This window comes from Nycticebus coucang, chromosome 7, assembly GCF_027406575.1.
Source record: "Nycticebus coucang isolate mNycCou1 chromosome 7, mNycCou1.pri, whole genome shotgun sequence".
Lineage (NCBI taxonomy): Eukaryota > Metazoa > Chordata > Mammalia > Primates > Lorisidae > Nycticebus > Nycticebus coucang.
In genome coordinates this window covers 61980599-61994369 of record NC_069786.1, presented here as the reverse complement: position 1 = coordinate 61994369, position 13771 = coordinate 61980599, and the positions used below count along the sequence as shown (strand labels likewise).

The window sequence follows — 13771 nt, the reverse complement described above, 5'->3', positions numbered from 1 at the left end:
CTCATAACCTGCAGATACCACTGTCCGGAAAGCCACCCTGCTTTGTAACGTCCTGCTTTGCACATACTTTGTCATCCACTGGCGTTTTCTAGCCGTCCACATCAAGTCTTTGCCCTTAGCTGGGCTCCTTGAGCTGTGTTTGGTGCTGCTGTCTCTGTGCACTTTGCTTGGCATCAGTGTTTGTCTGTTGTTGTGCGTCCACAAGTCACTTCCTGCTCCGAAGAACTATTGGCAAGAATGCAATCCTGGACTTAACGTAATCAAAGCTAACAAACCACAGCCAGCAGCTCGCCATGAAATTTGATTCCTCCAGTAAATGCAAGCGGAAATGACTTCTCTTCCATTCCCTAACACTTTCACTAGCAGAGGGGGGTGGGGGGAGGCACTTAATAAAACTTCTGCCAGACCAAGCACTTAAGAGTATTTATGATTAGGGCAAGAGTTTTTTTTTTTTTTTTTTTAATTCATTTAATTTTCTTTGGTTTTAAATTCAATTAGGAAATCCAGAGGGTAATATGTGGCAAAGATCCGACAAGTATTAATTCACGAAATTGTACTTTTCTTACTCTATAATCTCTATTAGAATTTTAGGATATAATTTTGTATTTTCTTGTTTAGTGTGGTTACAAGTTTTATATATCAATCAGGCTTTGTGCCAGTTAAATTAATCTGGAACCAGACCTTAAATCCCTGGCGTTTATTGCCACAAACACAGAGACAAGAAACGGAAAGAACCACTGTCCTCCTGTTGTATTAAATGTTACTTTCCTGTGCAGTTATAAAGTTCTACTTGTCACTACTTTTGAAAATTGCTTCAGTTGGAATTTTATTAACAACTAGCATTCCTGCAATGTGTGTTTCTGTGTGCTTTGCCTGGAGGGACAAGTGTGATGATAAAGATGGACCTCGATATTTTCCCTTTTCAATCTTCACTTAAACAAAGTCTCCAGGTGGTGTATAGTCACTTTAAGGTTTGAGAACTTGTAGTCTTGTAGTCTGGATAAATGGAAGCACAGTGTTTTAGTTTGATTATTTTAAATTTGTAAAACCTTCAGGTCTTTCTATTCAAAGGGAAGCATATTTTTACCCCTGAGGATAATCCATTGATTTTAACTCATGATCACAACCTGTTAAAATTGTGTATATTGTTTTACATTTTCATTTTCTGGATATTTGTATTTGTTAATAATGCCTTTTCATAATATGTTACATATTATCCTAGGATACAGATTAGTATTTTTTTTTTAAACCAGGTCTCTGAATTTCTATCCACTTTTAGACACGTATAGGAATTTAGGATTTAGAAGATCTCTGAATTTTATTTTTGTTCTAGTTTTTAAAAACAATTTTATGGTTTTCACTCCTCTTCCTCTGTAAATCTGATCTTTGATAATTAGCAAATAACCTATTTGGATTGGTGTATTTAAAGGTTTTTAGAAAGAGTGCACGAACAAACCCTTCATCTGCTAATCATTTCTAATATGAAAGTATGACATGTCCTAAGTTTGCTGTAGTGCTAATTCTTTTTCTTAGTAATTCTCAAACTTTTGAGTACAATTGGAGATGAACTGTAGGAGATACTTGTTTCATTAGCTGTTTTCACATAGGTCTTCAACTTTGGTAGGTAGTATTGATAAAGTGTTACTGAAAGTTCAGCACTTGCCCCTAAGGATGCATCAGAAGAATGAGGGCAAGTGGTTCGAGGAGAAGGAAAGAGAAGTTTATTAATTTGCCAGCAAATGAGGAGGCCCACAGACTCCTATCTTAAAGTATCAATGTCTTGCCTCTGAGCTGAAATACAGAGATTTTAAAGGGGATGTTCTCAGCTTCAGGCTATTGTTGTTCAACAATACTGATGGTTGTGATTCATCCCATCTTTGGCTAGTTTGGCTAAGAAAATCTTGTGACCTCTGCCTGGACAATTCTATTGAGCCATCTCTTACAGTATAAAGAAAAAAGGATATCCCCACCTCTGGCCCTCCTGAGGCAAGAATGTAGGTTTTAATTCCCAGAAAGAATTGGGGGAGGTTTTAGAGAGGTTGAAAACATTTTTACCCTTTTTATGACCATTCCGTTTATTACAAAAGAACATGGCATTATTCCACAAAAAAGGAATTAAGAATTCTGGTTTTATTTTACTAATTCACTTTTTGTGTGTGTCTTTTGGATTATATGTTTATTGATCAAGTACAAATTTTCTTATTTTTATGATTGGAATAAAATATTTTCAAAGATATTTTATAGAATCATAATTTATAATAACGCCTCATTGCTTTATTTATATCAATTTTAGTTCCTAAGCTCTTGCAGAAAACTTTGGGTCATTCTTGCTTTGAATTTTATCTTATCTCTCCATGTCTAAATAAATTTTTTGCAATTTACATCAAAACCCATTTTTTAAAAACTGTCTTTGGCATATTAGAAATTTCTAATGTGGTTGCCTTTGGATAGATATAGCCCCTTCCTTATCATGAGCTAGTTTTGTTTTGCCAAAAGCCTTTGTGATTCTTAACTCTTGCACCTTGTTAGAAGTATCTGGAGATCTTAAAACGAAATAAAGCAGGGTATAGGCTCTCCCCTAGACCAATTAAATCAGACTCTTCAGAGGGGAGCCTATTTTTAACTTTATTTTTTAAAAGATTTCAATTACTGTATATCCAAAGTCGAGAACAGCTGGTGGGGATGCTTAATGTTGTGAGTCAGTTGTCATTAATGGAAACCTAGTGTTGCATATTTACAGCAGATGACAGAAAAGTCATAATGAAAATTCCTGGAGGGTCTACGTTGAAATAGTCAGGTATTTAGGAATTGATGAAACTGATCTCTTCAGAAAGAGGCTAAAAATAGCAAAGTATCATCTTTCTACTTCTAGACTCTGCCTCTAAAATGTTCTGGACCTCTTATCTTCCATTGTCAGGATCTATAATCTGTCCTCAATTTTTATTTCTAAACACATGCTGTGAAAACAGTTGGAGAAAACAACTTATTTGTCTGTATAAAACAGTACCCCAAATTACATGAGTATATTTGTAGTTTCTGTGATTTTTCCACGCAATTTTTCCCTTATTGTCTTACATTCAGGATATCAATTCTTGACTCTTACATGCTTTACTTCAGATTACTTTATTTAAAAGCTCAGCATTTTACGTCAAATTTGCACACACAGAAATGCTGTTCGTAAACTGACTAGGCTTGGCCAAGCCATTTAACCTGTTTGACTCTGGATCTGTTCTTAACTTCCAATATCAGTTCTTGACCCTTACATACTTTGTTTCAGATTATTTCAGTTAAAAGCTCAGCATTTTACATCAAGTTTGAACACAATTAGGAAAATGCTGTTCATAATCTGACGGGGCTTGACCAGGTCACTATTTGACTCTGAGTCTGTCAGTAAAATTGGAAAAACATAATACTTTACAACAGTGCTGGGAAAACTTATGAATTACGTGTTAAAGTACCAGGGATCTAATCAACATTTAACAGAAGTTAACGGTTGTTTCTGTTGAAATTTTGGTTTTCTTTCTTCCCATGGTCAAGTTATAAATATTTGTTGAGCGCTCACCAACAAGTGCCAGAGAAACAGCCATGAATAAGAGAAGCATTATCCATGTGTTTTAGGAGCTTCCCTTGAGTCTCTCATTAGAAGCATCCTAAACTAAAAATCTATTAATTGACTGACTCCTTAGGCAGATATACATACACACACAATGAAAGAATTATTACCTTATTGATGAAGAATTCCTCTAGTTCAGTGGTTCTCAACCTTCCTAATGCTATGACCCTTTAATACAGTTCCTCATGTTGTGGTGACCCCCAACCATAAAATTATTTTTGTTGCTACTTCCTAACTGTAATTTTGCTACTGTTATGAATCGGAATGTAAATATCTAATATGCAGGAGACCCCCAAAGGTGTCGTGACCCACACCTTTGTTTATGATTTATTTCTAAAAAAGAACTCTTCTAGCTGCCTCATTAGTTCTATCCTTCTTGCAAATTCCCCAGTCTACTCACAAATATGATTTCTGGTATAAAATATTTTGGGATAACCATCACCGCTGTACAAGGATCTAGTTCCATCATCTCCTACTCTATGATTTCCCTCAATTCTTTCTTGTTCCATGTTCTGTTCTAACATCTCAGGAAGACCACCTCAGTTGCCAAATTCTTAATCTAGCCTTTCTATAGCTACTGAAGAATCTACTATAGCCAGATAGCACTGGGAAGGGGATTTGGGGTTGTTCTCTTAGGGACATAAAGGAGGGTGAACATGGATTGATTAATATCTATCTTTTGTCAAACTGTAGTTAGAAAAAAAGTGATCAGATGATATTTCATATGCTGGGAACCACCGTTCTATGAGACTCCAAAATTTTGTTAATTCTTTTCTTCCTGGGAGCCTAGATCGTGTTGCTATTCTATTAGGCTTAGAGTATCCTGCGACCTAAGCCTTAGGATCTTGGAGACATGAATACGACTATTTTGTTGGATTCTCTGCCACAGTTCATTTCTGATCTTGCACTAAAGCCCATTAGACTAGGTCAAATGAGTTTACTTTTAAAGATCAACTAACTGTCAAATAACATTTCTCAGGGATGTGATGTAAACTGTAAAATTACCTCCACTTAACGGAGATAATTTGTCTGTCATTCTATATGTCTGGTCTTCTTATCCAACTCTTCCCCTGTATTATCAGAAAGACTGGTCTTTCTTTCCAGTTTCTCCCCCCACCCACAAATGTAGCTATTTCTCTGTCTTCTTTTCTTTACATTCTCTAGGTGGAATCTTCTATACCACAAGGTTAGCTCTCAAATTTTCATCTTTAGCACGGGGATTTTTCCTGATTCTCAGTCCCATACATCTTTCTGATTATTCAAATGGGCTTTGAAAATTCCATCAGCATCTGAAACTTAACTATGTCCAAAATGGAACAGATTATCTCCCTGATTTTTACCCCGAATCTGTCCTTCTTCCTGTATTTCCCTCCTTTCTTAATGTCATTACTTAAGCCATCCTTTCCCCATCTTCCCTTTCTCCCAACAAGTCCTGTTGTTCAATTTTATTTCCTGGACACTCTTGAATCAATCCTCTCCATCCATCTGGTCCTTTCATCTCTTTAGTATCCATCACCTGTACTAGAGCTGACAAACCTGTGGTTTTTCTAAAACATAAATTTGATTATTCTTTTTTTTTTTATTGTTGGGAATTCATTCAGGGTACAATAAGCCAGGTTACACTGATTGCAATTGTTAGGTAAAATACCTCTTGCAATCATGTCTTGCCCCCATAAAGTGTGACACACACCAAGGCCCCACCCCCTCCCTCCGTCCCTCTTTCTGCTTCCCCCCATAACCTTAATTGTCATTAATTGTCCTCATATCAAAATTGAGTACATAGGATTCATGCTTCTCCATTCTTGTGATGCTTTACTAAGAATAATGTCTTCCACTTCCATCAAGGTTAATATGAAGGATGTAAAGTATCCATTTTTTTAATGGCTGAATAGTATTCCATGGTATACATATACCACAGCTTGTTAATCCATTCCTGGGTTGGTGGGCATTTAGGCTGTTTCCACATTTTGGCGATTGTAAATTGAGCTGCAATAAACAGTCTAGTACAAGTGTTCTTATGATAAAAGGATTTTTTTTCTTCTGGGTAGATGCCCAGTAATGGGATTGCAGGATCAAATGGGAGGTCTAGCTTGAGTGCTTTGAGGTTTCTCCATACTTCCTTTCAGAAAGGTTGTACTAGTTTGCAGTCCCACCAGCAGTGTCAAAGTGTTCCCTTCTCTCCACATCCACGCCAGCATCTGCAGTTTTGAGATTTTGTGATGTGGGCCATTCTCACTGGGGTTAGATGATATCTCAGGGTTGTTTTGATTTGTATTTCTCTACTATATAGAGATGATGAACATTTTTTCATGTGTTTGTTAGCCATTCATCTGTCATCTTTAGAAAAAGTTCTATTCATGTCTCTTGCCCATTGATATATGGGATTGTTGGCTTTTTTCATGTGGATTAATTTGAGTTCTCTGTAGATCCTAGTAATCAAGCTTTTGTCTGATTGAAAATATGCAAATATCCTTTCCCATTGTGTAGGTTGTCTCTTTCCTTTGGTTATTGTCTCCTTAGCTGTACAGAAGCTTTTCAGTTTAACGAAGTCCCATTTGTTTATTTTTCTTGTTGCAATTGCCATGGCAGTCTCCTTAATGAAGTCTTTCCCCAGGCCAATATCTTCCAGTGTTTTTCCTATGCTTTCCTGGAGGATTTTTATTGTTTCATGCCTTAAATTTAAGTCCTTTATCCATCTTGAATCAATTTTTGTGAGTGGGGAAAGGTGTGGGTCCAGTTTCAGTCTTTTACATGTAGACGTCCAGTTCTCCCAACACCATTTATTGAATAGGGAGTCTTTCCCCCAAGGTATGTTCTGGTTTGGTTTATCGAAGATTAGGTGGTGGTAAGATGTTAGTTTCATTTCTTGGTTTTCAATTCGATTCCAAGTGTCTATGTCTCTATTTTTGTGCCAGTACCATGCTGTCTTGAGCACTATGGCTTTGTAGTACAGACTAAAATCTGGTATACTGATGGCCCCAGCTTTATTTTTGTTACAAAGAACTGCCTTAACTATACGGGGTTTCTTCCAGTTCCATACAAAACGCAGAATCATTTTTTCCAAATCTTGAAAGTACGATGTTGGTATTTTGATAGGAATGGCATTGAATAGGTAGATTGCTTTGGGAAGTATAGACATTTTAACAACGTTGATTCTTCCCATCCATGAGCATGGTATGTTCTTCCATTTGTTAATATCCTCTGCTATTTCCTTTCTGAGGATTTCATAGTTTTCTTTATAGAGGTCCTTCACCTCCTTCGTTAGGTATATTCCTAGGTATTTCATTTTCTTTCAAACTATGGTGAAGGGAGTTGTGTCCTTAATTAGCTTCTCATCTTGACTGTTATTGGTGTACACAAAGGCTACTGACTTGTGGACATTGATTTTATATCCTGAAACATTACTATATTTTTTGATGACTTCTAGGAGTCTTGTGGTTGAGTCTTTGGGGTTCTCTAAGTATAAGATCATGTCGTCAGCAAAGAGGGAGAGTTTGACCTCCTGTGCTCCCATTTGGATTCCCTTTATTTCCTTGTCTTGCCTAATTGTATTGGCTAGAACTTCCAGCACTATGTTGAATAGTAAAGGTGACAGAGGACAACCTTGTCTGGTTCCAGTTCTAAGAGGAAAAGCTTTCAGTTTTACTCCATTCAGTAAAATATTGGCTGTGGGTTTGTCATAGACAGCTTCAATCAGTTTTAGAAATGTGCCACCTATGCCTATACTCTTCAGTGTTCTATTAGAAAAGGATGCTGGATTTTATCAAATGCTTTTTCTGCATCTATTGAGAGGATCATGTGATCTTTATTTTTGCCTCTGTTAATATGGTGGATAACGTTTATGGACTTGCGTATGTTAAACCAGCTTTGCATCCCTGGGATGAAGCCTACTTGATCATCACGATGAATGACTTTTTTGATGATAAGCTGTAATCTATTGGCTAGGATTTTGTTGAGAATTTTTGCATCTATATTCATGAGTGAGATTGGTCTGAAATTCTCCTTTCTGTTTGGGTCTTTTCCTGGTTTTGGTATCAGGGTGATGTTTGCTTCATAGAATGTGTTGGGGAAGATTCCTTCTTCCTCAGTTTTTTGGAATAATTTCTGCAGTACAGGAATAAGCTCTTCCTTGAAGGTTTGATAGAATTCTGGATTGAAGCCATCTGGACCAGGGCATTTTTTGGTTGGAAGATTTTTTATTGTTTCTTTGATCTCAGTGCTTGAAATTGGTCTGTTCAGGAGCTCTATTTCTTCCTGGCTGAGTCTAGGGAGAGGGTGTGATTCCAAATATTGTCAAATTTCTGGGCATAGAGTTTCTGGTAGTATTCAGAGATGATCTCTTGTATCTCTGTGGGATCAGTTGTTATTTCCCCTTTATCATTTCTGATTGAGGTTACTAGAGATTTTACTTTTCTATTTCTAGTTAGTCTGGCCAATGGTTTATCTATTTTATTTATTTTTTCAAAAAACCAACTCCTTGTTTCATTAATTTTCTGAATGATTCTTTTGTTTTCAATTTCATTGATCTCTGATTTGATTTTGGAGATTTCTTTTCTTCTACTGAGTTTAGGCTAAGATTGTTCTTCTTTTTCCAGTTCCAGAAGATGGCTTGTGAGATTGTTGATGTACTCTCTTTCTGTTTTTCGAATGTAGGCATCTAAAGCGATGAATTTTCCTCTCAAAACTGCTTTTGCAGTATCCCACAGGTTTTGGTAGCTTGTGTCTTCATTGTTGTTATGCTCAAGGAAGTTAATGATTTCCTGTTTTATTTCTTCCTTCACCCATCTGTTATTCAACAGAAGATTGTTTAATTTCCATGCCTTTGGGTGAGGTCGAGCATTTTTGTTAGAGTTGAGTTCCACCTTTAGTGCCTTATGGTCTGAAAAGATACAAGGTAAAATTTCAATTCTTTTGATTCTGTTGATATTTGTTTTGTGTCCCAGGATGTGATCAATTTTGGAGAATGTTCCATGGGGTGATGAGAAGAATGTATATTCTTTATCTTTGGGGTGGAGTGTTCTATATGCATCTATCAAGCACAGTTGTTCTAGGGTCTCATTTAAATCTCTTATATCTTTGTTTAATTTCTATTTAGAGGATCTGTCCAGCTCTGTAAGAGGAGTGTTAAAGTCCCCTGTTATGATGGTATTATCAGATATCATATTGCTCAGACTGAGTTAGGTCTGCTTCAAGAATCTGGGAGCATTTAAATTGGGTGCATAAATATTTAGAATTGAAATGTCTTCTTGTTGTAGTTTTCCCTTGACCAATATAAAGTGACCATCTTTGTCTTTTTTGACTTTAGTTGCTTTAAATATCCACATGTATCTGAAAATAAGATCGCAACTCCTCTTTTCTTCTGAATTCCATTTGCCTGAAAAATTGTCTTCCAACCCTTGACTCGGAGCTTAATTTGTTTTTTGAAGCCAGGTGTGTTTCTTGCAGACGGCTTGTGTTTTTTAATCCAGTCAGCCAATCTTGTCTCTTCAGTGGGGAATTCAAGCCATTAACATTTATTGAGATAATTGATAAGTGTGGTAGTATTCTATTTGTCTTATTTGGTAAGAGTCTATTGCTTAGTTTTATCTTTTGCATCAGTGTGAAGGTTAGGTTCTGTCCTTTGATTTCTGAGTTCTTACTTTGCTGCTGATCCATTGTGATGGTCAGTGTGCAGAACAGGTTGAAGTATTTCCTGTAGAGCTGGTCTTGTTGTGGCGAATTTCCTCAATGTTTGTATATCTGTAAAGGATTTGATTTCTCCATCAATTTTGAAGCTTAGCTTAGCAGGGTACAGCATTCTGGGCTGGAAATTGTTCTGTTTAAATAGATTAAAGGTAGATGACCATTGTCTTCTTGATTGGAAAGTTTCATTAGAGAAGTCTGCGGTCACTCTGATGGATTTGCCCCTGTAGGTCAACTGGCGCTTACTCCTGGCAGCTTGCAGTATCTTTTCTTTTGTCTTGACTTTGGACAGGTTCATCACAATGTGTCTTGGAGAAGCTCGGTTAGAGTTGAGGCAACCTGGGGTCCGGTATCTTTCTGAAAGCAGTGTGTCAGAATCTTTGGTGATATTTGGGAAACTTTCTTTTATAATATTCTCTAGTATGGTCCATTCCTCTGGGGCATTCTTCTTCCCCTTCTGGAATTCCTATAACTTGTATGTTGGAATGCTTCATAAAGTCCCATAATTCTGGCAGTGAACGTTCTGCTTTCTCCCTCTTCCTTTCTGTCTCTTTTACTATCTGAGTTATCTCAAGAACTTTGTCTTCTACCTCTGAAATTCTTTCTTCTGCATAGTCTAACCTGTTGCTGATACTTTCCATTGCATCTTTAAGTTCCCTAATTGACTGTTTCAGTTCCTTCAGCTCTGCTATATCCTTTTTATATTCTTCATATCGTTCATCTCTTATTTGATTCTGTTTTTGGATTTCCTTTTGGTTATTTTCCACTTTATTAGCAGTTTCCTTCATTGTTTCCATCATTTCTTTCATTGTTTTCAACATGTGTATTCTAAATTCCTTTTCTTTCATTCCTAACATTTCTTTTTTTTTTTTTTTTTTATTGTTGGGGATTCATTGAGGGTACAATAAGCCAGGTTACACTGATTGCAATTGTTAGGTAAAGTCCCTCTTGCAATCATGTCTTGCTCCCATAAAGTGTGACACACACCAAGGCCCCACCCACCTCCCTCCTTCCCTCTTTCTGTTTCCCCCCCCATAACCATAATTGTCATTAATTGTCCTCATATCAAAATTGAGTACATAGGATTCATGCTTCTCCATTCTTGTGATGCTTTACTAAGAATAATGTCTTCCACTTCCATCCAGGTTAATACGAAGGATGTAAAGTCTCCATTTTTTTTAATGACTGAATAGTATTCCATGGTATACATATACCACAGCTTGTTAATCCATTCCTGGGTTGGTGGGCATTTAGGCTCTTTCCACATTTTGGCGATTGTAAATTGAGCTGCAATAAACAGTCTAGTACAAGTGTCCTTATGATAAAAGGATTTCTTTCCTTCTGGGTAGATGCCCAGTAATGGTATTGCAGGATCAAATGGGAGGTCTAGCTTGAGTGCTTTGAGGTTTCTCCATACTTCTAGGTGGAATCATCTGCAGTAGCTACCTCATGGTCCCTTTGGCGGGGTTGTTCTGGACTGGTTCTTCATGTTGCCTGAAGTTTTCTGCTGATTCTTCCTCATGAGTGATTTCTTTTATCTGTTTCCTTGCCCTAATTTTCCTTTCACTTTGTCTTGCTCTTTAAGTTCTCGTGCCTGTGGAAGCCATGGAGGAGCAAGGGAGGGGCCGGATCCCTTGGAAATCTGCTCTCTGTGAAGTTTAAGACCACCCCTGTCTTCACATAGCAAGGATGGTTACAGATTAGGGGAGGCTGAAACTGATTCAGGAAGCCAAATTTGATTATTCTTAACGACATCCTTTTCCTTTCCATTGTATAAGACAAATTTGGTAAATTTAAAACACTGAAAGATAGATGAGGCTTTTTGTGAACTGATCTTTAATTAACCTCACTCATCAGTTGTGATTCTCTTCTCTTTCCACTTCTACTGTCCTCAAAGACTGACCATGTGTTTGCTTTGATACCTTTGCATGTGGCATTACTTCTCTCTTTTCCCTATTCTGTACCTCCCTAAAATTTTCTTACTTTTCAAGATTCTCCTCAACAGTCATCTCTAGGAAATTTCCCCCAACATTTCTCCTTCCCGGCCATGTTGGTTTCATCATCTCCTGTCATAGCACATATCACATGGCTTTGTGGTTGGCTGCTGACTTACTATATTTCAACTCAGTGTTTTGAAGGTAAGAGCTATCCTTAATTTTGTAGCCACAGCCTAGCACAACATTTGACACATCATAAATTACACCACTATAACTATGTGATTCTGCAACTCTTAATTCAGGCTTCAAACAAAAATCGTAAGGGGTCATCATATTCTTTACATGACAATCTTAAAGCAACCAAGTCTTAAAAATATTGGAAACTCATTTTTATGGGCAATATACATCATAATTGAGGTATCCTTTGGAGCCAGTGTGTCTATTCCACCTTGAAAAAAATGTAGGATATTAAAAAATAAAAAAGAAATAGGACTAAGTTCTGCCTATTTTGTTTATTCAGATTAAAATTTCCTGCCAAAAGCCAGAGAGAATCCATCTTTAACTCGGTTTTCTTATTTTAAATTTAGTGAGAACTTTGGAAGAGAAGTTGAATAAAGTGTCAAAGTTAATTGTCACTTCTATAAATGACATTTTCTTTAAAATATGTTTAGACTTTGGAAAGAACAGGCACTTTCCCTCCCCTTTGCCCCTGCATATTACGTGACTGGCTGTAATGGCACATGCCGTATAATTGTGTACTGAAATGTCTTATTTCCCTTTTCCTTTCTTTTGCTCCTGTCGGCCCATATTAGGGTTTAGTCAACTTGCTGCCCTGTGTTTAGGGTCAGTGGCAGCCAGTATTTCCTCAAACCAAATTCTGCTTTTCTAACTCATTGCTCTCTTTAGATTCTCCAGAAACACTTTGAGGAAAACTAATTAATTTTCCTTTTACTATTAGATTTTGTATTTAAGTGAGATACTGAAAATAGTAGTTATATAACAACAAATTAAATGCCCTTGATTTTCTTGTCTTTTTATGTTCTTTCAGAATTCACAAAACTATGAAGCAAGCAAATCTGGGAGCATGCTAGCTTACTTACTGATGAAGCCACTTCCCTGTCCTAATTGGTTTAGCTGGAGTAATGGTTCTCGTTTAAGGGCAAACTGCCTAAAATAAAGGCCACCAGTTCAGATGGATGCCTGAGAGCAGCCATTAGTACACCCTTATTTTCTTATGGATCCCTGTTTTTGGAATCCATTTAATGAAGTCCTTTGATTCCTTCATTATCAAGTTAAGATTTCTTTTTTTCATTTCAAAATGTATTTATAAAATGATTTTATGCATGTCATATAGTAGACATGTTAGAGTTAATGAAGAATGTATAAAGAAATCCCCAATATTCCGCAGCCCCAATAGATTGTAGTTAATTGTAGCAGTTGTTTCCTTCCAAAAAATGTCATTTTCTTTACAGCAAAATATCTTTTTTTGTTGACAATAAAAGTATGTTGTTTGTAGCTTCTGTTGAGTGTTTGAATGAATGAATTGAAACATGCCTGTAGGATTGAATACTTATTAATACCATCTATCATTTCTGTTTATAGGTATTACCATTTAAAGAACTTTCTTGCCAACAAATCTATGATAAAAAATATAAGTAACAGAGGAAGTCCTAACTGTTATTTGTCAAGTGACAAGCTTTTAATGTCAGAATGGCTCACCTAAAGCGACTAGTGAAATTACATATTAAAAGACATTACCACAAAACGTTCTGGAAGCTTGGTGCAGTTATTTTTTTCTTTATAGTAGTTTTGATTTTAATGCAAAGAGAAGTAAGTGTTCAATATTCCAAAGAGGAATCAAGGATGGAAAGAAACATGAAAAACAAAAACAAGGTGCTTGATTTAATGCTAGAAGCTGTAAACAATATTAAGGATGCAATGCCAAAAATGCAAATAGGAGCACCTGTCAGGCAAAGCATTGATTCTCGTGAGCGACCCTGTTTGCAAGGATACTATACAGCTGCTGAATTGAAGCCTGTGCTTGACCGCCCACCTCAGGACTCTAACGCACCTGGTGCTTCTGGTAAAGGATTCAAGACCAACAATTTAAGTGTTGAAGAACAAAAGGAAAAAGAACGTGGGGAAGCAAAACACTGTTTTAATGCTTTTGCAAGTGACAGGATTTCTTTACACCGAGATCTTGGACCAGACACTCGACCTCCTGAGTATGTTGAAGAATGATCATTGTTTATTATTTATCAACAAGGTTTGCAGGGGAGAAGCAATAGCTAATGAAGTTGCTTGTTCTTTATCCACTCTAGGCAGAAAATCAGCAAATACTGTTTATTTATTATATTTTTTGCAGTTAGATGTACCTATTTTTGTTTAGTGAGGCAGTACAGATAGAAAGTCATTAACTTGGGAATTATAAAGCTAAATTCTGGATCTGACTTCTACCCACAAAAAAATCCTTCATTTCTAAATGTTCTAGTTTTCCAATCTATTTAGGAGGGAATGTTGGACAGTTGCTATGGGACAT

The 13771-nt window shown here is 36.7% G+C and overlaps 1 protein-coding gene across 2 annotated transcripts in view; it reads left to right on the top strand.

Annotated features, from left to right (window-relative positions):
- The window catches only part of GALNT3 (polypeptide N-acetylgalactosaminyltransferase 3), a 54347-nt gene that overhangs the window by 17091 nt on the left and 23485 nt on the right, over nucleotides 1-13771 (top strand). Inside the window, exon 3 of one of the 2 annotated variants that reach the window (XM_053597914.1) lies at nucleotides 12835-13457. The exons of the other annotated variant lie outside the window; for it this stretch is intronic. Within the exon in view, the coding sequence (XP_053453889.1) occupies nucleotides 12943-13457 (515 nt within the window). The 5' untranslated portion in view covers nucleotides 12835-12942. The remainder of the gene's footprint in view (nucleotides 1-12834; nucleotides 13458-13771) is intronic. 2 annotated transcript variants of the gene reach the window in all.